Source organism: Astyanax mexicanus, chromosome 4 (assembly GCF_023375975.1).
Source record: "Astyanax mexicanus isolate ESR-SI-001 chromosome 4, AstMex3_surface, whole genome shotgun sequence".
In the NCBI taxonomy this organism is placed as follows: Eukaryota; Metazoa; Chordata; class Actinopteri; order Characiformes; family Acestrorhamphidae; genus Astyanax; species Astyanax mexicanus.
In genome coordinates this window covers 3,571,096-3,598,687 of record NC_064411.1, presented here as the reverse complement: position 1 = coordinate 3,598,687, position 27,592 = coordinate 3,571,096, and the positions used below count along the sequence as shown (strand labels likewise).

The window sequence follows — 27,592 nt, the reverse complement described above, 5'->3', positions numbered from 1 at the left end:
AAAGCGCTGCAAAAGCACAAAACACATCCATCAAAATTACAACACAGGCGCAGCAAATAGAAAAACGCGCTGAAAAAGAAAAACGCGCTGCAAATAGAACCACAACACAACGGAATTGAGTCACAACACAACGGAATTTTCCCGGGGGACCTTAAAAGATGCTGTATTAGCTGTATACAAAGGACAATAAGTGGCAAACAAGCTTCTGAAAAGTAAGTTATGTTTATTAAAAGTTCTGCTTCACAAAACGCCTTGTTTGCCACTTATTGTCCTTTGTACACATAGTGAAGTCCGAGACGTTACTGAAGAAGCAGCTTAGCTGGTACAGTATCTTTTAAGGTCCCCCGGGAAAATTCCCTTGTGTTGTGACTCACTTCCGTTGTGTTGTGGTTCTATTTGCAGCGCGTTTTTCTATTTGCAGCGCGTTTTTCTAGTTGCAGCGTGTTTTTCTATTTGCTGCGCCTGTGTTGTAATTTTGATGGATGTGTTTTGTGCTTTTGCAGCGCTTTTCAATTTGCACTGCGTTGGGCTTTCTCGGCCACCGTAGTTTCCACATCAATGACTACACTGCCGTGTAGTGGCAGTAAGCCGTAACTTCGCGGGTAATACAATCAACAAGCATTGTGGGAAATGTAGTTTTTGGTCAAAGAACGCTTCTGACCTATTTATTATAGACACTAAGATCTTACAAGCTCTCGCTTGGATGTGGCCACATTTGGCCCGCGGGCCTTGTGTTTGACACATGTGCAGTAGAGGGAATCAAGGATCCTGCAGTCTTACTGAAGCACAGCCTGCTGAGTGTTGCTTTCAGTATGGAAACTCAAGCTAGAGCGTTTTTTTTTTTTTTTTTTTTTAACTCTGAAAAGGATTTTGTTGGCCTTTTGTTGCAAGCTAAGAATATTCTCTACTCCTAAGAATACTCTACTCCTTTAAACTACGACATCTACATTTTAAAAGACTAAGTAATGCTAATCTAACATCTGGAGCAAACACTGGCAGTGCCCTCGCTCCAACTACAACTACAAACGTGGAGTGGAGGAAAAAATAAAGAAAGTTTTTATACGTAAACAATTGAGAATGTGTTAAGGCTGTAAATGACATAAGCTGACCAAATGATCATTTCCTACTTATGGCAAAGCATATTCAATTTTTAAACCTAAAAATGTCCCAGAATGATAAAATCCTCACTTTTGTTTATTATTAGTTCTAAAGCTAATGCTGAGATTTAATATACGATTTTACTCTGAGCTAGCATCATCGCTTTACTATTTATTCAGCATATCACTGAAAAAATTGTAAAAATGTATGTTCCTAGTTTAAGCTGTTAGTGGTACCATTTATGATTCTGTGTGTAAAAACTTCTTAAAACACAACACTAAGTGTTGAAGAGCTCTGCAGGCATTAACTAATGTAGGTATACAAACATACATAAAAACACAGCATGAAATTCAGTAAACATCATCTCTGGATAAGATTCATTTTTCTGAACCTGTAAAAAGCCATTTTTAAATGAAGTTCTTGTAACAGAGTGAAGATTTTGTGCATGATGAGGTGTTTTTGCTGTCTGAAAGATTTAAGGTTTGCATTTTTTATGGCAGAGGAACAGATTTGGGATACTTTTCTATCTTTTGAGAATGCACTGATGTAATATAAGTTCACTCTGTTCAGTAAAACTCTTCCCACAGTCTGAACAGTGATACGGTTTCTCTCCTGTGTGAATGCGCTGGTGCAGTTTGAGATTACTCTGTTGAGTAAAACTCTTCCCACAGTCGAAACAGTAATACGGTTTCACTCCTGTGTGAATGCGCTGGTGTATTTTGAGAGTACTCTGTTTAGTAAAACTCTTCCCACAATCGGAGCAGTGATACGGTTTCTCTCCTGTGTGAATGCGCTGGTGTATTTTGAGAGTACTCTGTTTAGTAAAACTCTTCCCACAGTCGAAACAGTAATACGGTTTCTCTCCTGTGTGAATGCGCTGGTGTATTTTGAGATTACTCTGTTTAGTAAAACTCTTCCCACAATCGGAGCAGTGATACGGTTTCTCTCCTGTGTGAATGCGCTGGTGTATTTTGAGAGTACTCTGTTTAGTAAAACTCTTCCCACAGTCGAAACAGTAATACGGTTTCTCTCCTGTGTGAATGCGCTGGTGTATTTTGAGAGTACTCTGTTGAGTAAAACTCTTCCCACAGTCTGAACAGTGATGTGGTTTCTCTCCTGTGTGAATGCGCTGGTGATTTTTGAGACTACTCTGTTCAGTAAAACTCTTCCCACAGTCTGAGCAGTGATACGGTTTCTCTCCTGTGTGAATGCGCTGGTGATTTTTGAGAGTACTCTGTGCAGTAAAACTCTTCCCACAGTCTGAGCAGTGATGCGGTTTCTCTCCTGTGTGAATGCGCTGGTGTTTTTTGAGATCACTCTGTTTAGTAAAACTCTTGACAAAGTGCTGATGTTTCTCCATGTTGGGACTTGGCTCCATCTGTCTGAAATGTAGCAAACAATTTCTGCGTTTTCAGGAGATTCTTCTGGATGGCTTGTGCTTCACCTCTTTCAGCAGTTTAACACTGCTATTTATTAAATATCCTGGTTGTTTATTCTGGAAAAACAAAGAAAAAAAAGTTTGTGTATTAAAATAAAAGCAGGTCAATTAACCAAAAAGAATTACCTACATTAGTTACACTATATGGAGAAAAATACTGGGACACCTTCATACTACAATAAAGGCTTCAGTACTTTTATCCCATTATAAATTCACAGACATTTTAATATGTAGTTGTATCTTGACTGTCAGCAGGCTGCAGCTGCAAAATGTATGTAGCAGAAACACTGCTGCTGTCCAGCACTGAATACAGTGTTATACTACTACTTTAGTAGTATCACACTTTACACTATAATCCATACTACTAAAACTTGAAGCTCGGCTGCGCTCCGGTCCACACCTAGAACCTCCCGCTATGAAGCCGAGCGGAGCGCAGTGCGGCCGAACCGAGTTCCTCGATTAGGCTCGGCCCTGATGCAGAATTTTTGCTTTTAGATGCAGAATGAGCACACCTGATGCTTCCACAAGTGATTAAACAGGAGAGATAGTTGAGGGAGGCAGGTCTAATTCAGTGGTTCGGCTTTCAAAGGTCTGATAAACTTCAGCTTGCTCCCAATTGTGCCGGAAAGTGGAGTTGACTAGCAACGGTAATGCATCTAATCTGTTCCACCACCTCAAGCAGTTTCACTACACACAATATCTTCCTTATTCTGGCTGAAGCACTTATGTAGTTTATGTTGTATCTAAGTTATTTATAGTTGATATAGGTTTGTTTATTTGACGGTGATATCGTGTTCCTTTTATATAAATAAAGGCTTTCTGCATTCTTTATCCTGGATGAGGCACTTTTGTTTTGATCTGTTAAATATGTTTACAAAAGGATAAGAAGCTCTGCCTCTGTTGTAATGTAAAGTTATTTATATTGGTAAAATGTAAATAGGTTATTGGTTTGTGTTTGACAGAGATGTCATGTTTTTATATTGCTACATGCAAATAAAGGTGAGCATTAATTCATTCTGACCATTTTTTAATTTCTAAAGTATTATACAGTTTTTTTTATGAGAGGAGGCTTTAAAGACAGTAATAGGTACAGATTTCCATTGCAGGGATTCCTAACAGTTTTTCTGAGGCCTTCCAAATATTTATATCGATATCGAAATTATATTGTATAGACCGAAATTAAGGAATGTATCGTGATATAAATTTTGGCCATATCGTCCAGCACTAGCTGTAAATATGTCATACTGCTCTAACAAAGTGTATCTCATTTTATCTTATAAATATCTTTGTAATTTTCTGACTTGCAGTATATCTCTACCCCTCACCTTTTATAATCGAATATTTAGTTTTTCAATACAATAATTTCAGTGACCGGAAGCAGAAAAAGCCTGTATTAAATGTATATGCTTGATGAAGAGTCTCGACCTACCCCTTCCTGTTTTTATGTTCTAGAAATTAGATAATATTACTTTTTTTATTCAGGTGTAGGACCATTTATGGGATAATTTATCTGCATACAATCACAGCTCCAGAAATGACATTAATCTGTTTTAATAAGGCAGTATGCCATAAATATCGTAAGAAATAATGTTGCCAATATTTTTGAATATCATGAACTATATTACCCTGAAATATGGAGCCATATCACCCACCCCTAATTATCACATTCAGGGTAGTACTTTCTTGCTGTTTTAAGCAAAAGAAAAATTCACACTGTTTTCATTTCCTATTATATATCTTCTAGAGACATTTTATATATGTATATGTCCAGTATAATTTATTTTACTTTAATCCTGCATATATGGAGTGCATTATTACCCAGCAAAAAGCTACACATCGGCCCTTCGTGGGCTAAGTGCGGGCACTGTGGGCAGGGGCTAGCCCATTAAAATTCCAAACAGGCCCAACATGGGTTTTCTGTGGGCAGCCTGTTCATTGGCTGGCCCACTCAAATCCTATAAAAGGCCGCTGTGGGCTAGCCTGAACTGGTCCAGTGCATTAATGCCCCTGTAGGCCCAGTGTGGGAATTATTTGGACAGCCAACACTTTGATGCGCCCACACAAATCCCAGGCAGGCCCACTGTGGGTCAGCCCACATTCAGCCTGCACCATTTCACACCCTGAAGGGCCAGTGTGGGATATATGTGGGCAAAGCACAGTTTAGCATGCCCACACAATTCCCATGCAGAGCCAGTGTGGGTCAGCCCAAATTCAGCCTGCACCATTTCATACCCGGTATGGGTTATATGTCGGCAACCTGCACTTTGGCATGTGCACACAAATCTCATGCAGGGCCACTGTGGGTCAGCCCTAATTCAGCCTGCACCATTTACACACTGTAGGCATTGTGGGTTATATGTGGGCAGCACGCACACATATGTGAGCATGCCCACACAAATCCTATGCTAGGTTACTCTGGGTCAGCTAGGGCTGTGACGATAATTTTATTACCGCAATACCGCGGTTATGGGACGTCACCGCGGTGATGAGCTCATTACCGTCATTACCGCATTTTTTTATGGCTGTCAAATCTGATTGACTGCGTTTTGAGCGGTAGTAAAATGCTCCATATAAGCACAACTGTGGTGAATTCAGTATTAATATGTCAAGTGTAAGTCCTACACTATAGGGCTGTGCAATATATCAAATATATTTTGATCGCGATAGATATTGGTGTCAAACGATCTCAAAATTCATAATATGGAATATAAAAAATTTTGTCATTTATCTGGGCTGCCGCTGCACTGGCGCGGCAGCGAATGGGTTAAGCAAAACGCGGTGCGTGGTACTCATTGAGGTCAGAACAGCTCTGGAGTCTCCTGCTCACTTCGTCTCCATTGAGGCTGCTGAAGAGAGTGAAGATTAGCAGCACTAATATTGGCTCGGAAATGGAAGCTACAGGGCAGGCTCAGTAAGTTGAGAAAAAAGGAAGAAAAAGGAAGACTCAGAACAGAAGAGAATCATCTGCAAGATTTGCCGGAAAGTGGTGTCTGCACCTCTCGCCAACACATCAAACTAATTCACCCACCTCAAGGTTAACCATAGAGCCATGTAAGGTGTTCCGTGGTCACATTTTGAGAAAGTAAAATATATTAATTCATTGTCTGGCTGCTGGCTGTTCTGCGTGAGCACCGCGGAGAACGCGCGGCATTGCGCCTCAGTCTTGGTAAAAATAGTAAGGTTGGTTGAAGTGTAGTTCAAACAGCAAAGCAATGATATAAAACTATAACCACCATCTTTACTGAAATGTTGTTATCTGACCAAGTCTGAGGTAAAATGCGCTGCGCCTTGTCTCTTTCACAGCACGCGGAACTGAGTTCAGAACCGCTACAAATATAACCATATAAAACTCAGTTCAGATAAATAAACTTCAGATGAGTAAGGACACGTAAAGTGAAACAAAAATTGTCAAACATAAAGGACAGGTTTCTATTATTTTAAAATGGAACTAATGTCTTTTTTTTGGTCGGTTGTCTCTTGCGAGCCGATTTCTTAACGTCACGACATTTTAATCAACATATTATATGACGCGGGTCCCGTCAGGATATCTTGCGGCACAGACAGAACTGAATTGTTATTGGCGGGAACAGGAGTTTAATCAATCCAGAGGATGTGGGAGCACATTAATAAATAGTTAAGAAAATTGTAATAATCACGCAGTGATTCTCATGCACGCAACAAAAAAACCCTAAGCACAAAAAAGGAGCGGAGAATGGACCGACACGCGCACACACACACCGATTTTTTTTTTGTAATGTGGTAAGAAACGGGACCGCACTATTCAGCCCGGTTTTAATAATTTTTTTATTTTATTTTAAGCACTAAATGTAATTTATTAAATTTATTTAGGACCGCGGGGCAGGTGCGGCAAAACTGTGTATGTGGCGGGCTGATGCGGGATTAAAAGAAGGATTTTTTTTGCGGAACGGTAACGGGACAAAAAAGAAATGATGTCTGAATTAATTTCCTCCAATCGAATATAATTTAACATGGTTTAAGAATATAAAATAATTTATAAACAAACGAAATATTTAATATTGAGCTAATAGCCCAAGTGCAAAAATACAAAATCTGTAATACTCTGCACTGCACAATTCAAACGAAATAGCCGTAACGCAGCTGCGCTCCTGCCCTGCGATGCAGCCGAAGCCTGGTGTGAGGCAGCAGAAATTCTGGGGTGAAAACTACATAACTACACAACATAAGGAGACATAATGCACTCCAAATATTCAGGAGGGAAGTGAAATAAATGATACTGTACAGATATAATCTGTATCTAGTAGATATTTAATGAGAAATAAGAAGAGTGTGAATAAAAAAAAAACAGACGCCTAACACAGACTTCTTGAGCCTTGAGCCCGAACGGCCCGAGGAAAGGGGTGAGAAATATATTTTTTTCGGGGCCGGGGGTCAGTGAAAAATTTTGCTGTGGATTAATTCGTCTTTTTTTTTAAACGAATATTAGAATATTCGCTACCAATTACTGCCGAATATCCTGAGCTCAAAATCGCTATTCGGGCCAGCCCTAAAATAGATCTATGGATGGAGAAGGGGGAGGCGGACAAGCTCCTCCTTCAAAAAGTCTGCTCGGAAAAAGACAGGTTAGCTGTACAATGACTAATTATACAGGCAGCATATGTTCACTTGTTATGCTGTATTTATGGTTTATGTAGAGGTTGTATGTAGGCTGTATGGTTTGAAGAATAAAGATTTGTTACCAATAAATTTGTGGTGTTTTTTTTTTTTTTTTTGGGGGGGGGGGGGGGGGGGGTGGTTTGGGGTCTCGCGGTTAACCGCAATATCGCGGTGATGCGTTAGTTTTTTACCGCGGTTATAAAAAATCAATACCGCCCCAGCCCTAGGGTCAGCCCAAATTTACCATACAATATTTTACAATCTGAAAGTTTGTGTCATAACAAGTTCATATGAAGGGTATCTGAATATTTTTTATTGTTTTTGTCTGTGAGAGCTAGGTAGATTAGCTAGCTTAGTGGATAGGAGCAACACTGTGTGAAATGTATTATCAGCTCTGAAAGATTTTCTAAACCAAAAGTGGAGAAAAATCAAGGTACCACAACAGAGTTGTGCAGAGACATTTGGAGGGACACACACACACACACACACACACATAGTAACATCTCATATTTTTCAAGACATATACTGTATAGCTATACATTTTTATTTATAAAAATATTTTTATTTAATATTTTGGATAGCTACGAATTTGCTCCATGGTGCTGATTCATAATCTCACCTTTATTATTGATTGTGCTGATAATAAATAAATAAAAATATTAAATTATAAATGTTTTTGTGCTTGACTATACACTTTGTGTAAGCCAGCAAGGTTATAAAAGTTACATATTTTTTTATTTTTGCATGTGATATTTAATTGTGAGGATCATGTAACCAACGAATCCACCCCCTCCCCTCCCCCCCTCCCTGCACGTGCCTTTACCACAGAGCAACGATCAAGCTTAAAGGCAAAGTCAGTGAGTGACTTTGGTCTGTCAAAGTGACTGAAAGGTAAGTTATAATTTCTGTTCTACTGTCCGCTTTTCTATTTTTGGCTAAGATACGCTAATGTGGTGCTAAGCTAAGGGAAAGATATCCAGCTAAGCTAAGGGAAAGATATCCAGCTAAGCTAAGGGAAAGATATCCAGCTAAGCTAAGGGAAAGATAGCCAGTTAAGCTAAGGGAAAGATATCCAGCTAAGCTAAGGGAAAGATATCCAGCTAAGCTAAGGGAAAGATAGCCAGTTAAGCTAAGGGAAAGATAGCCAGTTAAGCTAAGGGAAAGATAGCCAGTTAAGCTAAGGGAAAGCTAGCCAGTTAAGCTAAGGGAAAGCTAGCCAGTTAAGCTAAGGGAAAGATAGCCAGAGAATAAAATTAATAATAGAGATCAGGGGTGGGTTTCCTGAAAGCTTCGTTACGCTAAGAACTTCGTTAACTCGTACTTAAGATTGATCGTTAATTAAAGAGTGTTTCCTATGGAGTGAATTTTGTGCCAAAAGTTTTACACAAAAAAATAAAATCCGCAATCAAAATGTTAGGAATCAAAAGCAAAAATTATATGTTACAAATTCAAAAGAGAAAAAATATATAGCAAATATATATTTTTAAATATACTTGGTTATTTTATTATTCTTTGCAGTTATTTGAAAATTATTTCAGTTTGGTCTTTGCTTTTATTTTTGTGTTTTTGTGAATTTTCTGTGGATTTTTTTGGATTTTTCTGTTAAAGACTTTTGCTTCTGGAATCCCTCTTTTGCTTCTGCTTCAGTTTTTTGCTTCTGAGTTTTGGCACAGTTTTCACGGGTGGGCGGGGCTTAGAAGAAGGGGTTTCCCTTGAATCTCCATTGGTCAGCTGGTTCTGGACTGGCAGGTTCCCTGAACCCTCGTCTGAGACTGACCACGCCCCCAAACACCCGCCAGCTTCAAGCGTCCTTCCAAACACGGAGTGAACAGCAGCTTCCAGCAAACAGCAACAGCAGCAGATACTTTTACAATTAAATATTATACAAACGTTATGTTCACAAGTCACATTAGTGAGAGTGCTAAATATTCATGCTGAAAGTAGGTAACTACCTAACTCACTAGCTCAATGACTAGGTAACTCACTAGCTCACTGAGTAGGTAACTCACTAGTTCACTGACTAGGTAACTCACTAGTTCACTGACTAGCTAACTCACTAGTTCTCTGACTATGTAACTCACTAGTTCACTGACTAGGTAGCATTCTAATTCATTAGCTCATTGAGTAGGTAAGTAGCTAACTCAGTAGCACACTTACTATGTAACTCACTGGTTCACTGACTAGGTAACTCACTTGCTCACTGAGTAAGTAACCTGCTAACTCATTAGCTCACTGAGTAGGTAACTAACTCACTAGTTCACTGGCTAGATAACTCACTAGTTTGCTGGCTAGGTTGCTCACTAGCTCACTGAGTAGGTAACTAGCTAACTCACTAAGACTAAGATAACTGACTAGTTCACTGATTAGGTAATTAGCTAACTCACTAGCTCATTGACTAGGTAACTATCATAATTTGCGCGTGAATATTTAGCACATCTTGCTAATGTGAGCTTTTAAATGGAGTGAAACAGAGAATAATATAACATAATATAACATTAAACATAACGTTTGTATAATATTTAATTGTAAAAGTATCTGCTGCTGTTGCTGTTTGCTGGAAGCTGCTGTTCACTCCGTGTTTGGAAGGACGCTTGAAGCTGGCGGGTGTTTGGGGGCGTGGTCAGTCTCAGACGAGGGTTCAGGGAACCCGTCAGTCCAGAACCAGCTGACCAATGGAGATTCAAGGGGAACCCCTTCTTCTAAGCCCCGCCCACCCGTGAAAACTGTGCCAAAACTCAGAAGCAAAAAACTGAAGCAGAAGCAAAAGAGGGATTCCAGAAGCAAAAGTCTTTAACAGAAAAATCCAAAAAAATCCACAGAAAATTCACAAAAACACAAAAATAAAAGCAAAGACCAAACTGAAATAATTTTCAAATAACTGCAAAGGATAATAAAATAACCAAGTATATTTAAAAATATATATTTGCTATATATTTTTTCTCTTTTGAATTTGTAACATACAATTTTTGCTTTTGATTCCTAACATTTTGATTGCGGATTTATTTTTTTTGTGTAAGACTTTTGGCACAAAATTCACTCCATAGTTTCCCAAACCCGTGCGTAACTAAAGTACTACGTAAACTCGCTCGCAGATTAACGAGTGCCCTCACCCAGTCGTTATTCTTAAGAGCTTCTTTAGGGGATCTCTACTTGCAGTTCACCACCTTAAACACCAGGGACCGCCAATTTTGAGGGAGAAAAATTATAATTTCCCTGGTTGAAGCAATTATATTATGTTACTATTAATTATAATAAATTATATTATATATATAATTATTATTATAATAATTAATATTATATTATATTATATTATATTATTTCCCGTGTCTGCGGGTGCTCCGGTTTCCTCCCACAGTCCAAAGTTCAGGCTAATTGGATGTCGGATAAAAATTGCCCCTTAGGTGCGAGTGTGTGAGTGGATGTGCCTGTGTGTCTGTCTGCCCTGCGATGGATTGGCGGCCTGTCCAGGGTGTATACTGCCTTCCCCCCGATGCCGGCTGGTATAGACTCCAGCCACCCCCCCCCGCGACCCTTAACGGATAAAGCGGTTGACGATGAGTGAGTAAGTGAGTGAATGAGTTATATTATAATATATTATATCATATATTATATTATATTATATATTATATTATATTATATTATATTATATTATATTATATTATATTATATTATATTATAATGCCAACTTTCTCTGTGTAGTCTAACTGGGCATACTGGAATTGACCAATCAAACCCATAAATTATTAAAAATCCAGATTCCTGCAGATGATGCTCACGGTCTAAGCAAAGCTGCAAAGTCACCAAGTCCGTGGATTCTGTAATCAGGCTGTTATGTGGCATACACACACTTATATACACTTCCCACCAGCCCGGGAATTACAGCACAATACAATATATTTCCATGCTATTGGGATAATTCCTGGTACTGTAGGTCCGGTGCAGGGGACGCCTGCAGTGTCTTTACTCACACCTACACGTATTGTAAAGGGTATCGGTGAATGTGCAGGTAATATTTAATATTATTCTTTATTTAGGTGCTTCTAACCAGTGATGTCAGTAACGCGTTACTCTAATCTGACCCTTTTTTTCAGTAACGAGTAATCTAACGCGTTACTATTTCCAATCCAGTAATCAGATTAAAGTTACTTATTTAAGTCACTATGCGTTACTCTCTCTCTCTCTCTCCACCTCACACTCACACACACACACACACACACACACACACACACACACACACACACACACACACACACCGCTCTTCCCCAATCACACGCGTCTCGCTTTCTCCCCTGTCTCTCTCTCTCTCGCGCTCGGCGTGTCTTTAGTTTCCGCCCGTTTTCGTTTTCCGCCAGTTCTCGGCGCCCTATCTCTTTATAAAGGCGTTTTTTTTTGTGGCCGAGTCCCAATTCACTAGCCAGGGCAGCGGTCTGCCACAAATTTGATTGGCAGAGGAGAGCATTTAAAGATTTTACACCACACGTGATTGGAAGTTCACTGCGCGTATACCGTAAAGACAAGAAAAGTTCCGGTGCTTTAAATGAACACTGTCAGAATTAAATCCTTCTCAGTAGTTGGGTCCGGTATGGGTCCGTATTGGACAACGTCTGGGTCCGGACCCGGACCCCAGTCTGCAAATATGTGATCCCTGGTCTAGACCATATACACGGTTCTGTTTTATAAAACCACTCCTTGCTGCCCTGCTGAGAACAACAGGTTCAATGTTCAGTTTTACAGTGTTAAATATGTAAGGTCAAGAAAGACTTTCTTTATTTTATATATTTTTTATAAAAACAAGTATTTATGTTTAATAAAATCAAGAAAGACCATATTTTATTTTTTATAAAAAAATATATTTATGTTAATTTTTTTATTTTTATAAAAAAAACGTATTTTTTAGGAAATAGTTCAACTTAACAGAGATAAATTGTTGCTGTTAAAAATGCATTTTCCAATAAAGGGAGTATTGGCAAAACTGGTTATAATGTTTATGTTAAGGCGGCGGGAGGTGGTGTCTGCAGCTGCTGAAAATAACTAATAAAGTAACTTGTAAAGTAACTTAGTTACTTTTAAAATCAAGTAATCCATAAAGTTACTAAGTTACTTTTTAAAGGAGTAATCAGTAATCAGTAATCGGATTACTTTTTCAAAGTAACTATACCATCACTGCTTCTAACCAACATTGTGGCCGTTCATCTGGGCAAACTGTGGGGTGTGTCAGCTCGCAAATATATAAATACCAGTCAAAAGTTGACACGTCTCATTTTTTATTTATTTATTTTTTTTACATTGTCGATTAATATTAAAACTATGAAAACAATTAATTGACGCATATGGAATTATCTAGTTAACAAAGAGGTGCATGGCCTTCAAAATCCCCTGACCTAAACCCAACTGAGATGTTGATTTAGGATGAGCTGGAGCTTTACAGTGTGTGTGTGTGTGTGTGTATATTGAAGAGTTAACGTTTATTATACCTTGGGTGTGTTGACAAATATCCTTCAATAATGATTACTTAACTTTAGCATCTATAATTACATAATCATTGTGTGAAACCTTGTATTTTATATGCATTTATATAGAAGATTATCCAATCCTCACATTGTATTTTATACACATTTATATAGAAGTTTAACCAATACTCACAATATATATTCTTTACACATATAGTTAAACTTTGCTTGATCAGGCATGTAACTAACACAGACTCTATTATATGACAAACTAACCCACATGATACATAAGGCATTTAACTAACACATAGGATCTATTGAGTGACTGGTGTAGCTCATGCTTAAGGCATTTTGGTCACTGCATGATCCTAACTAACGGCCATCAATCATCGACTGGTACACTCTGTATGAACTAAATTGATACAGAGGAGGCTCTTAGACCAAAGCGGCCTTCTCTGTGTGTGGGTGCCTCCCTAAACCTGCAGCTCTTCAAAGCGGGGAGTGACGCACACGCACACAGATAATGCCACAATGTTCAGTTCTGGCTGGACACAGTCAAGGCCAAGCACTAGTGGTCCGGTCAGACACGTGAAACGGATTACTAACACGTGAAATTATGCATACTAACATGAGATGATTTTAGCAACGCCTCATCAGCAGGTTTCACGTCATTTGGGGTATAAAGATGGAGTCAGATCAGAGGGGGGTCAGAACTTTTACTATTTGATGGCTGCTAACTGTCTTGTATGTACTGGTTCTCCTGCATTCAGTATTTTGTAATAAATACTTGATTTGCTTTCAACTCCACTCCACCTGTCTGCGACTCTCTCCATCAAAACGAACACGCAGGGGAGTTGTACCCCGGACGGTGGATGGGGGTAACCCATCTTTCATTTTCTTTTTACAACAATATATATATATATATATATACATATATATACACACACACCGGAACAATAATTATTTTTATATTATTATATTATTTTTATATTATTAATAATTATAATAATAATAAATTAATATTATTATCAATATTACTATTAATAATATTAGTACAATATCTATTAATATAATATATATTTATATTAACAATAATAGTTTTTAAAAAAGTTTAATGTTTATTAAACATTTATATATAAACATATGACTTATTTATTTAGCCATATGTATCTGTAGGAGTATTTTATTAATGCCAAAGTACATCCTTTTGTAATTTAAATTTCAAAATATGTATAATATTGATGATTACAACACTTTTTTACATTTTTAGGGTGTAATACTGAATAAATACTGCATAATAATCGATATTTGTGGATCGATTGAGTGCGCTGTTTCGGGGGAGGAGTCAACAAAGACGTTCTTTAACCTCCTTTGTTAATTTTCACGTTGCGAAGCTCTTTGGGAAACACTCGCAGAACTGGCTCGTTCTTTACTCACGTCATTCGTTAGTTCGTTCGTTATTCGCTAAGGTTGTTCGTTTTCAGGAAACCCACCCCAGAGGCTTTGTTCCAGTAGCAATAATAGTATCAGTTTATTATTCATCTACTACATCAGTCTAGTGCATTTAAGTATTTATTCAAGAATATGATTTGCTGTTTTTATTGATGTTTATATATATATATATATATATATATTTTTTTTTTTTATTTAAGTTGTATAATTCTTTGTTATTTTGTATTATGTTTGATATTTATATCATACCGTTTATTATAAATACTGTTTTTGCAAATGGAGATATTTATGCAGTACATGTTTATCTACATGCTAAAATATAAATTTGGGATTTAATTTACTTAAATACTGTTGTGTGTTGTTTATATTTTATACATGATACTTTGTAATAAATTTATTAATTTACTATACACTTTAAATTGTGTTATTTATATAATTGTTTTACAGGCAGTTGCAAAAAATGTCAAAGTGCCAATAGCACAGCTTTTCTTTCTTGAAAAGTGTTCTCTGTTCAATATTGCACAGTTCTAAAAATTTGGGGCCACAATTGGTTTTCCGCTGAGGGCGTGTGTGTGTGTGTGTGTTAGAGCTCTGCAAATCTCTGTTGGCCCAATGTGCAAATACCCATTGGTCCGATTTGGGCTGCCCATATGGGGGCGGTACCGCACCAACCTCATTGGCCCATGTTGTGGGCATGTTTGCTGGGTTGTATCATGACATTATTCTCACCAAACAAAATCACATCATAAAACATTTTACTATTGCTAACACATTTGTAAATCTGTACATAAAAATACTGTGTGGAGCATGCACCATGTTTTTTTAATGCGTCACGAACAATGTAGAAAAATACTGAATAACAAAAGCAGTTTTGTTAAAAGGATACAGCAACTGGATATAGGGGCACATTACATTATTTTTAAAGGTAAGTTACAGTTTAGCCACCTTTACCTTATCAAGCCAATGCTAGCGACCTAGCCAAGCTAGCTAGCAATTCCAAACATCACATACTACCAACAGCGTGAATGTCCTAAAAACATGAATTTGTTATTAGTTGTTGATATATAGCCTAAATGGTAGGATAATGTACACACAGTTTGTAATGGTTAATCCTTTTCGTTATATAGTTAACTTTAACCGTTAGGTGTGTTATTCTGCTATAACACCACTGGGTCATTTTACAAGCTAATATTTTAGTTTTTTTTTCTGTCAGGATGAGTGAGGCAGGCTGTGTGGTGAGGACCAGGTCGATATGATTACTCATCTATCTATCAAATTAATTTAAACACTGATTTAACATTTTTTCTCTCTTTTTTAAAGAGCATAATATAAAATATTTCAGCATGAAAGCTCATATTTGTTAGCTGCTGGTTAACTAGTTAACTTTAGGGCATGGTATGTGTTCAGAAAGGGGGCAGGAGGTGCAGAAATTAATTAATATTGTACATTCCTTAATTCCTCTGTGATGGGGAGCTGAAATTAGCTCTGATTATTTTTTTATTTGATTTATTTTTTCCGTTCCGCCTTAAATGCGGTAGCGCCTGCCGTCTGTTGCACCATTTAAGGTGGAACGGGAAAGTTAGCTAGCTAGCTAGCTACCGAAACGAACTACTAGCGAACTTTTTATGCTTGTTATGAAGAATTCAGCCATAAAACATCAAAACTACACAATAAACTAAGGCAATACAGTGCTAATCGTAATTTTTAACACGGAAAATACTTGCATTTGTGGGTTTCTTAAGGGAGAAATGGGATTCACCCTTAGAGTTGCATCGTTCTCGAACGACACATAACTGCTGAGCAGAGCTCGGAGAAGATCCAGTGCTGGTGGTGTAAATGCTGCACATGCTGAAGGTGGTGAAGGTGGTGTTGGTGTAGGAGTGAATGTAGAACAGCGTGTTAAAGAAAGAGAGAGAAACTTCTCCATACCTTCTGTAATTCAGCTGATCCTGCTCTTCCTCCTCAGGCGCTGCGAAAGAACTGCAGAGCCCGAAGCTCAGCCTCACTCGGGTTATGTAGAGCTCCGCCCCCTCCATATCACATTACACCCCATCACCGCGCTGAATGGAGCTGAACAGCTAAAACTCTCATTTAAAACAGCGTAGAACTACTTCTATGGGGCTTTTCTTTCATTTTACAAATAAGAATAAAGTATTTCACTAAAATAGGAAAGAAAATATTTTTTAATGTGACACGAGTGGTGGCTTCTAGCCATTTTTACCCATGCACTTATATACTGACTACGCCACTCCCGTTAAAAGGTGGGAGAAACCCAAAAGGAATGTGAAGCCCTCCCCCTTCACAGATCCTGACTGTGTTAAAAAACAGTCTATAGAGGCAGAGTTTGATATCAAAAATACTTTTATTCACAATCATCAAAACACAAACATAAAACCCACAATGAATCTCCACTGAATTGGTTGACACTGACAATACTTGGCTTTAGCACATGAACACCAGTTTTGGATGGAATAAAGCAAACCAAAAATAAAGGATCCACAAACCCCACAGCTTAACACTACACTGCACACCACACCAAACAAACCATAATGGGGAGGACTAGCTTGGATTCTTTCTTTGGTAACTTCAAAAATACTGTTCAACAAAACACACTAGATGAAAAGAAACTCAAGTGTGGCAGAGTATTAATTGAAAAAAAAAAAAAAAAACACAAAACCCACAAAGTTACTGAAACCAATGAAAAAAGAAAATAAACTAATTAAATTGAACCCAAAAAAACAAAGAATTACAAAATTAAACAAAACTTAGCTACTACAATAAATTATGCAGATAGTCATAGCCAGAAAACAATGCAAAAAAATAAATAAATAAAGCACCAAAAAAAAAAACTAACAAAACAAAGAAACTGCAGAAACTAAAGCAATCAATACAGAAATTATAAGGAAAGAAATACAGAAACTATCCAAAAAAACCCATAAATGGACCATCAAACAGTAGAGAACCATTAAGAAAACAGTAGAAATGACATTAGAAAACAAGATTAGAAACACAGTAGAAATCAGGAAACAATAGAAAACAGTGGCCAATATCCTCAACTTTCAGCCATGCACACGTCCTGCCAAGACACACATAATTATTCAACATTTATTTATTTATTTGTTCATTAGCTCAACCAAATTAAAAATGATACATACCCTTGCCGTCTTGAGAGAAGCACATGGAGGGAAAGGGAAAATCAGGAGCACCCCAGCCTTCTTGTGAACTTGCACAACGAATACTAAAAACCCAGTTAAAAAATATACATAATATATAATTTTACTACAACCCAAAACAATACAGACCTTAAGGTACTTGGAGTGTTGTAAAATAGCTAACTTGTACAACTGTGTACAACCACTGCAATACACAACATACCTCTTTCCAATGTATGATGAGAGTCAAGTGAAACAGCAGCACCCGCCCAAAACAGTTCTCTGCTCTGTCTCCACTCCTCTCCAACATGCACACCAACAGCAGCTAAATCATTAAAACACTGCACTATCCAGCAACACCTACACAACACAAGCATTTCATAAAATCAGCCAGATAGCACAGATAAGTATAAGCTGCTACAAAAACTAATTAAAAACATTACCTTCTCTTGCTGCTGCTGCTGCTGCTGCTGCCCAAGCACGTAATGGAGGCCAGGTACTCTCCCCACTAATGAGCTCACCTGCAGCTCCCCTCGCCACCGTCTTTTTATTCTTAAAGGGGCAGGTTGCCTATTAGCCCTCAACGCTCCCAGGTTTTAGTGCCCACCGGCTACATTAAAATAATTAAAACTGCAGTTTAAAAGCTTTAATATTGATCTCTGCAGGTCTGAAACAGTTGATGTTGTTCTGTGTTGAGAAAATTAGTAAAATTTTCAGTCTCAAACATTTTCTAAACATCAGCTTTATTCGCCAAGAGTGTTTACACACACAAGGAATTTGTTTCCGGCTGTTGTTACCTCTCTACAATTACAAACAACACAATATACAGAGAAGACTATGAAGACAATGAACAACTTCATTATAGATGAGTAAAGTGCAGTTGCAGTATTATACAACATGTATAAAGTGCAGTATGGCATGTAAACAACAGTAAACAGCAGCTCAGTTCTAGTTATTAATAAGTTTGATGGCGATTGGAAAGAAACTTTTACTCTGTTATGGCGTCATTTTACTGCCAATAGTCGAGAGTGAAGTCTTTGAATGCAAGAGCCTATGTCATGCAGTGCTCACGCATTTTATTTGCTCACGTGTAAAATATAGGTGTGCTCTCACAAATTTACCATGCTCTCTCTCAGATTAACTCTCCTCTTGTACGAATATGCGCACGCCTCCTCACTGCAACAAAGCTGACAAAGGTCTCCAGCCAATCTGACGTGGCAACAGGATTTGACCAATTAAATGCATAATGCCCCTTTTCTGCCTATATTTTACACGTGAGCAAATAACATCCGTGAGCGCTGCATGGAGTAGGCTCTTGCATTGAAAAACACTCTCGACTATTGGCAGTAAAATGACGCCATAACAGTGTCTGTCTGATTTTGTGCTCAGGGCTCTGCAGCGCCTGCCAGAGGGTAGTAGGTTAAATAGTTTGTGTCCAGTGTGTGGGGTCTGTGATATTTTTTTCCGCCTGGTTTCTACCGCTTGTTGTGTATAATTCTCGGAGGGTGGGCAAAGGAGCACCAATAATTTTTGTTGCTCTATCCAGCACTCTTTGCAATCTGCATATGTCCTGTTTTGTGGCTGAACCGAACCACACTGTGATGGATGTGCTCAGGACAGATTCAATGACTGCAGTGTAGAACTGTTTCATCAGCTCCTGTGGCACACCGTGTTTCCTCAGTTGACACAGAAAGTACCTCCTTTGCTGGGCGTTTTTTGAGGATGGAGCTGGTGTTGGCCTCCCATTTTAGGTCCCAGGAAATAGTAATTCCCAAGAACCTAAAGGTAGTAAAATTAAATAATTGTTCTAATTTAAAGGGCCTTTATTTTGAAACAACACATCGTAATGTCCTCTTATTAGGTGAGAAGGGTACTTCAGACTTGGAAAGGCATTAAAAAAATCCTATGCAAATAACAGTTTTAAAACTAAATATAGCCGCAAGCGGCAATCATCGGGTTCAAGCACCAACTGGACGATGGTGTCTAATGGAGCATAGGATGGTGAGGTGTAAGAAGGTCTAATTCAATTAGAAGCACATCTAATGAAGTTTGTAGAATATTCATCATGTGATCTACAATTAGTCAAAATGTGTCTACATGTTTTATTTATTGATCAGGAGTAATACAAATTACATTTTAAGGCTTTTCCTTTTTTCTTTCTAATTTTTCCATTTCCTAGCTAGCTAAAACATTCCACACTGAAATAAAGTAGTTAACATTAGCTAACCAACCTAGCTAAATCATTCCACACTGAAATACAGTAGTTAACATTAGCTCACCTAGCTAGCTGAAACATTCCACACTGAAATAAAGTAAATGTTAGCTAACCTAACTAAATGTTAGTTAATTAAATTTTTTAATTAAAATTTTGAACAGTGTTAACTTGCATGGTAAATTTTGAATAGGCATGGTGACCATCACAAAGTGAAGCATTGATTATTTAATATAAGGAGTAAATGTGTGACGAATACCAGGACCCGAGGAGACGAGCGCTGATTAGTAAACACAGGTTTATTTACAGGACTAGGCAAACAGAGGTGGTCAGGGACAGGTAATGTCACTCATTTGTATGCCTACAAGACGCCAGGTCAGCCAAAACATTAAGTACACACAAAAACTCACCAGTCAGGCAGCCTATTACTGTGAATAAGTTTCACATTGAAGGGCAGCCTTTAAAAAGTTTTTTTTAATGTGATATGACATAATATTTGTCTCATTTACCGTTGCAGTTCCATTATAGTTAGCTAACTATTGAACATTATTTTACACTAAGCAACGCATAGCCCCTTCCATTAGAACACTGAAAAGGGGTTTGACAGCCATGGCCCCACCCCCGTAGTGAAAATCATGAATCTGATTGGTTAGATTGTCCTGCGACTTTGCTAAAGACTCATTACTACATCCTTCACAAAATCAGTAGAAGGGTCACTCAGACACACGGGAGGGGCAGAAGTCATTTTAAAAAGCTTTGATTGGTTAGAACTGCTGTCAGTCAGATAAGAGTCCCATAGCCACTGAAAAACACAGACTAATGCTTTTATTTAGTTGCTGTTTTTTATTTTAGTTAATTCATAAAATATTTGCTCATAGTTTACAATAACTATAATTAGAAGGGCCTTACTGCACACCACTGCTGTAATCTGTAAAAACACTTTGTGAGTTGCTCTGGAAAAGTGCTATACAAATAGAGATTACTTACTTACTAGCATTGTAAACCTGTTGGGAGCATCTGCTAAAAGCTCTGTATCTCGGTAGGCTGGCAGTAACCGGATGTTTTTTTTACTTTACCCAAGTCCATTATTGGAATTCTCATTTGGGTGCCTGTTAGTACTTACACAATAATAACATAAGACATTCTGAAGATCCATCAGGGTCACAGTGAGGTTATCAACCATTTCTTGGGCGGATATTTCAATATAAAAGTTTTTTTTTTTTTAAACACAGGCATATAAGTAAATGTAGAGGTGAAGCAATACAAACATAATAGTTGGTCCTGGAAAAAAAGAAGAGGAAACTAAATAATTTGAATGTTCTTAGAAACTTTGAAAATCACAAAAAAAAAAACATTAAGCAAGATATGATATCCAATAAGAAAAGGATAAGAGTATATAGCTTGAGTAACACAACAACCAAATATACCTCTATATCCCTCTTTGGTAACAGATTTTTAATCAGACTGAACCATAGACCATGGAGAACACCAGCAGAGGGAGTGAATGAGTCCGCAACCTTACTGCGCTACACAAACCTGTTTTGGGTTGATTTCAGTATGGGAACTACAGCTGGAGTGTTTTATTTAAACTCTGGAAAGGATTTTGTTGGCCTCTCTGCGGGGTCTGGATGCTCCTCTCTGGTCTACATGACAGTACCCGGCACAGTGTTGTCTCTCTGTAGCTCTGGGTCTCACTTTTGGGAGCACTCTCTGGAGTGGCTTAGTGTTTTCCCCTTGTCCTTTCATATGGGTGGGCCTGGTGGTTAATAGCTTTTAGGCTAAGCTATGCTACACTGAGGTACAAACTGAAGTAAACAAACTGTGGACGGCTTCCATAGAGATACCAGAAATGAATGGAAAATAATCAATTCTGCATAGAAAAGAGATTAAATGCTTTCAAATCCTTCTAATCATAAGCGCTGAAGGTTTGATTCTAAACTATTAGTTGTAAGCTAAGAATCCTACTCTACTCCTAACAACTACGACATCTAAATTTTAAGGCTTAAGTTATGCAATTCTAACATCTGGAGCAAACACTGGCAGTGCCCTCGCTCGAACGACCTTCCCTTCTTCAGTACAGAACTCTTACCGTAACTACCTTAAAATCTGAGCTCTGTCTCACGAAGAATGACGTGGAATATCAAACATACAAGAAGACATAACAAGGAATTTAATAAACACCATCCCTCGATCAGAATCATTTTGCTGAACCTGTAAAATCCATTGTTAAATTCAGTTCATGTTTGTTTCTGGTGGAACGTGTCCCAAGTGATAAAGTGAAACATTTGTGTAGGATAAGGTGTTCTGTCCGAAAGATTTACGATTTGCACTTTTAATTGCAGCGGAAAAGATTTGGGATAGTTTTCTCTCCTGTGTGAAAGCACTGGTGTGTTTTGAGATCACTCTGTTTAGTAAAACTCTTGACAGAGTGCTGATGTTTCTCCATGTCGGGACTTCATTTGTCTGTTTAATGTGGCAAACGATTTCTGCGTGTTCTGGAGATTCTTCAGAACGGCTTGTGCTTCACCTCTTTCAGCAGTTTAACTTTGCTTTTTGTTAATTATCCTGGTTGTTGGTAGTGATGAATTTCTGGAGAAAACCTGGAATATTTTTATTTCTGGAAAAAACAAAAATGAATGAATTGTACATTAAAATAAAAGCAGGTAAATTATCCAAAAGTACCTAGATCAGTTTCACTATATGGACAAAACAACCATAAAAGTTTCAGAACTTTTATTCTAACTCCATAGACATTATAATATATACTTATATCTTAACAGTCAGCAGGCTGCAGCTGCAGAATTTGTGTAGCAGAAACAATTCTAATTGTATAATTCTCCCTTTCAAATAATATTTTTAGTGTAAAGTTCATTTTATAATTCTCCCTTTCAAATAATATTTTTAGTTTTATATTCATATTTTATATTATATGAAAAGTTCAGTGAATACAAGATGTCACATTAAATTGGAATGTTTAAAACATTCAAATTAAACAACATTTACTAAAAATTACAAAAAATCAAAATGTAACCGGTCTCATTACTGCATCTTGCAGATGAAGGGGGCTCATTAGAACCATGCAACAAAAGTGCAGCAGGGTCAGAGCCATCCACTGTGAACAAGAGAAAGATCTCTGAGCAAGCTCCTTCATGCCCAGTTCACCAAAGAATGCCACTAAAAATAAATCAGTGTTTCGTTTAAATATATAGATATTTTGGATTGCATTAAATGAATGGTCTATCAATTTTATTTTCAGAGTTTAGTATTTGTTATTTAAATTGTTATTTTTTAATACATATAATACACATTGGAAGCAAATAATTTTATTGTTCTCATATTTGCATTTGAATGTAGCGCTTTTAATGTTTAATGTATGTTGTAGTTATCTTGCTCCATGTTTTACATTAATTACACTGTGGATTACACTATACTACACTCAAATCAACTAAAACTAAAGTTTGACTATAGAATAAATAGTGTAAATCGCTGGAGAATTATTTGTCAGGACAATTTGGAATTGTTTGTTGCCTTTCTTGTGGGGAAAAAGGGATTAAATACCCATTCAGTTATTCTGAAGTCTAGTATTTTTATTAGTAAGAACTCCAGTTACAGATTTATTCACTATAATTCTACCTAGTGCCATATTTTTTTAAATTTAATTTTGGGTATGTATAGTTCAGGTTTTAGTGTTAATAATATTTTTCCTATTTATAACTGGGGTTTTACCAATTACAATTTCCTTCAAAATATCTGCAAATTCAATTGCTACTAGTAGATAAAAGAGAATCTATTTCAATGTAAATCATTAGCCTTGTTATTATTATTATTATATTTACGAAATTTTGGAATTTAGACTGGTAAATTGTATTTTACACTAATGATAATAAATTAAAAATATATTAAAATAAGATCAAAGTAGAAATATATTTTTATTAGTAGAAATTGTAATTCAAAGTCATTGTATATATCTGTAACTGGAGTTTTTCCAGTAAAAAAAAAAAGTAAAATCCAATGTAAATCAATGGTAAGTCAGAACTACATTGAGGATATGAGGTAATATCTGAAACCAGAGTTGTATCGCTGGTGTGGCTTTAGGCTAAAACGGCTTTACATGGCCATGTTGTATTTTTACATTTGCAAGCGGTTGTATGAAAAATGGATTTAAATGGGAAAACAGTAAAAACTCCAGTTACAGTTATCTAATATTATTTAATATGTTTTATTAGTACAAATCAATCCAATCCATCTCAACCCATATTAATTATAAATTCTGATTATACAAATGTTTATTCATCTGATATCAAATATCTCTAAAATTATTTTTCACTAGAAAAAAGTGTATTTTTTATATAGAGAAATAAAATATAGATATCTACACTGAGTTGTCTGATTTACATTAAACTTCCCTTGTCTATAATCACTTTTTTACTAGTAAAATTCCACACTTCTGTAAGGGATTTCTAAATAATACTAATTGAATAGAATTTTCAGTAGTAAAAATGAGAATTATGTAAGTGAGATTTCATGTAAATCAATGGAAACATATTACTATTAAAACAACATTAATGATCCTGCTAACAAGACTAGTCAAAATGAGTTTATAGATCTGTTTTATACCTGAATTATAATGAAGAGATTATGATTGTGGCTATGTATTTATTTATTTTTTTAGATGGAACAAAACTTTGGAAGAGCTTCGCCCTACCAGAGAGGATGTTACATTCACCTAAAATGTGTTGCGAAAGTGACCCAAACAACTGCAGTATCCTTCACTTTCGAAGAGACGGTGTCAGCTGATCTCACAACTAATCCCCTCTGTGCACTGAGGGATGAGTCGTCAGTGTTTACTTTATACCTGACAGAGGGAAATGAGGGAAAAGTGACCCTGGATCAGACCTATATGTTTAAAAATCATATAGATTAAAAATGAGAAAGCATACATAAATGCCAACACTGACATTTACAGGACATGCAACATGCATGTAAGATAAAAAATTGTGGAAAAGGCAGCAAACATAGTCTGTCCATCAAGCATTGAGACAAAGCTTCTCAGATCAGATCTGCAAAAGGCTTTGTGACTGTGCAGGAGCAAATAACATCAGTGAGTGTTTTAATAGCTGGGTAAACATTGCTTCATGAAAAAGGACTTCATACTAGTCATTGTAACTGGGTGTAAAAATGTATTAACTTGTTTTTAATATGTCTTAAAACAATTAAGTATTAAAGTAATTAATAAGTACTGCAATGCGAGCAGAAATCAACTTAGAAACAACTAGTAAGAAGTGTAATTTGTTGGTATTACTTATTAATTTAATTAATTGTTAATGGGGACCTGCAGATACTAAGTGGTGATAATCAGAAAATTATTGCTAGCAAACTATACTTTAAACTGACAGACAACCTCAACAACTAACAATAACCCGTCTTACTGAGATGTTCTTAGAAAATATTTTATTTCAGTGTGGAATGTTTTAGCTAGCTAGGTTAGCTAAATGTAACCACTTTATTTCAGTGTGGGATGTTTTAGCTAGCTAGGTTAGCTAAATGTCTAATTTATGTAAAAGTGGAACGATCTAGCTAGCTAGGTTAGCTAATGTTTACTTCATTTCAAACTGTAAAGATTTAGATAGCTAGGTTAACTAATGTTAAATACTTTATTTCAGAGTGGAATTGTTTAGCTAGCTAGGCTAGCTAATGTTAACTACTCTATTTCAGTGTGGAATGATTTAGTTAGCTTGGTTGGCTAATGTTTAATTTATTTGAAAGTGGAACGATCTAGCTAGCTAGGTTAGCTAATATTAACTATATATCAGTGTGGAATGTTTCAGCTAGCTAGGTAAGCTAATGTTAACTACTTTATTTAAGTGTGTAAGCTAGGCTAGCTAATGTTTAATTTTTTTGAAAGTGGAAAGATCTAGCTAGCTAAGTTAGCTAATGTTAACTATATTTCAGTGTGGAATGTTTCAGCTAGCTAGATTAGCCAATTTTTACTTCATTTCAAAGTGGAAAGATTTAGCTAGTTAGGTTAGCTTATTTTAACTACTGTATTTAAGTGTGTAATTATTTAGCTAGCTAGGATAGCTAATATTAACTACTTTATTTTAGTGTGGAATGTTTTAGTTAGCTAGGTTAGCTAATATTAACTACTTTATTTTAGTGTGGAATGTTTTAGTTAGCTAGGTTAGCTAATATTAACTACTTTATTTTAGTGTGGAATGTTTTAGTTAGCTAGGTTAGCTAATGTTAACTACTTTATTTCAGTGTGGGATGTTTTAGCTAGCTAGGTTAGCTAATGTTAACTACTTTATTTTAGTGTGGAATGTTTTAGCTAGCTACTTTAGGTCATTTTAATGAAATTAGGTGTGGGCGTGGGCGTGACCACCACCCAGCCCCTGAAATGCACTTTCAAGCTCTTTTTTACACTTTTACGCTTCTGAAGATTTATAAGAGTTTTTAAATCCCATAGTGTGTTTTGCAATTTTACAAACGGTAACAGACATGACAACAGCTAGCAAGTGTAAATGATGAGAGCAGTATAGATATTAATATTAATTAACCGGTTATATCTAAATTGTCTTGTATTTTTGATTGACTTTTAGTTATCGCAGATAACTCCTCCTCTAAATCCTAGTTTATAGCGCTGATATAAAAATATTTGTGCACATCAATTTTAGGTTGAGTCAACATTTTATATGGTTTATATTGTTTGTACTAAACTTTATTTGTATTAAACATGTACATCTTCGTATTTTATCATACCTTGCACTGACATTCTGGTGTATAAAGGGGAATTTAAACAAAAATAATAAATTATATTTTATTTGAAGGGAGTTTGTCTAAAAGCATTGTGAGTGTAGCGCTTGAGAGTGCATTTCCGGGGCTTGACATTGCATGTGCACTGTGAAGCCCCTGTTGCACACAGACCCCTCTCAGCAAGGTTAGCTAATGTTTGGTAATGTCAACTACATTTCGGTGTGGAATGATTTAGCTAGCCAGGTAAGCTAAAGTCAACCACTTTATTTCAGAGTTGATTGATATAGCTAGCTAGGTTAGTTAATGTTAACTACTTTATTTCAGTGTGGAATGTTTTATCTAGCTAGGTTAGCTAATGTTTACTTTATTTCAGAGTGAAAAGATTTAGCTAGCTACGTTAGCTAATGTTAACTACTTTATTTCAGTGTGGAATGTTTTAGCAAGCTACTTTAGGTCATTTTAACTACTTTATTTCAGTGTGGGATGTTTTAGCTAGCTAGGTTAGCTAATGTTAACTACTTTATTTCAGAGTGAAAAACTTTAGCTAGCTACGTTAGCTAATGTTAACTACTTTATTTCAGTGTGTAATGTTTCAGCTAGCAACTTTAGGTAATTTGAACTACTTTATTTCAGTGTGGAATCTTTATAGCTAGCTAGGTTAGCTAATATTAACTATTTTATTTCAGTGTGGAATGTTTCAGCTAGCAACTTTAGGTAATTTGAACTACTTTATTTCAGTGTGGAATCTTTATAGCTAGTTAGGTTAGCTAATATTAATTACTTTATTTCAGTGTGTACTGTTTCAGCTAGATACTTTAGGTAGTTTTAACAATTTATTTCAGTGTGGGATGTTTTAGCTAGCTAGGGTAGCTAATGTTAACTTTATTTCAAAGTGAAAAGATTTAGCTAGCTACATTAGCTAATGTTAACTACTTTATTTCAGTGTGTAATGTTTCAGCTAGCTACTTTAGGTAATTTTAACTACTTTATTTCAGTGTGGGATGTTTTAGCTAGCTACTTTAGGTAATTTTAACTACTTTGTTTACATGTGGAATGTTTTAGCTAGCTAGATTAGCTAACGTTAACTACTTTATTTCAGAGTGGAAAGATTAAGCCAGCTAGGTTAGCTAATGTTAACTACTATATTTCAGTGTGGAATATTTTAGTTATCTACTGCGGGGCCCTAAATTAGGATATTAGTGATCAATATATGTTATATTACTCATATATTAGTACATTTGGCCATATATGAATGAGTTCATTGAGTTCTACTAAAACTCTGTCTGCCCTTCCTCAGTAAGGCCCAGTCTGTACCAGGCGCAGCTGGGATCTGAGGGGGAGACAGATAAGAAATATGATAATGACTGGCCATAGTTGGAAAGTACCCAGAAGTTATGAGAAA

General features: G+C 36.6%; 4 protein-coding genes across 5 annotated transcripts in view; 2 read left to right on the top strand and 2 right to left on the bottom strand.

Moving 5' to 3' along the window:
* LOC125801347 (zinc finger protein 271-like) overlaps nt 1-27,592 on the top strand; it is a 773,213-nt gene that overhangs the window by 237,323 nt on the left and 508,298 nt on the right. The gene's annotated exons all lie outside the window — the stretch shown is intronic.
* LOC111194581 (zinc finger protein 239-like) overlaps nt 1-27,592 on the top strand; it is a 693,226-nt gene that overhangs the window by 157,336 nt on the left and 508,298 nt on the right. The gene's annotated exons all lie outside the window — the stretch shown is intronic.
* LOC111190112 (zinc finger protein 271-like) overlaps nt 1-27,592 on the bottom strand; it is a 119,959-nt gene that overhangs the window by 68,984 nt on the left and 23,383 nt on the right. The gene's annotated exons all lie outside the window — the stretch shown is intronic.
* On the bottom strand, nt 832-16,142 carry LOC111188796 (zinc finger protein 239-like). The gene is made up of 2 exons (XM_049478184.1): nt 16,003-16,142; nt 832-2,593 (listed from the first exon to the last, which is right to left on the bottom strand). Exon 2 carries the CDS (start codon nt 2,474-2,476, stop codon nt 1,622-1,624), a length of 855 nt encoding a protein of 284 aa, XP_049334141.1. The 5' UTR covers nt 2,477-2,593; nt 16,003-16,142; the 3' UTR covers nt 832-1,621.

Excerpts from the sequence above, each read along its gene's own strand:
- LOC111188796 (XM_049478184.1), bottom strand. The coding sequence starts at position 2,476 with ATGGAGCCAAGTCCCAACATGGAGAAACATCAGCACTTTGTCAAGAGT.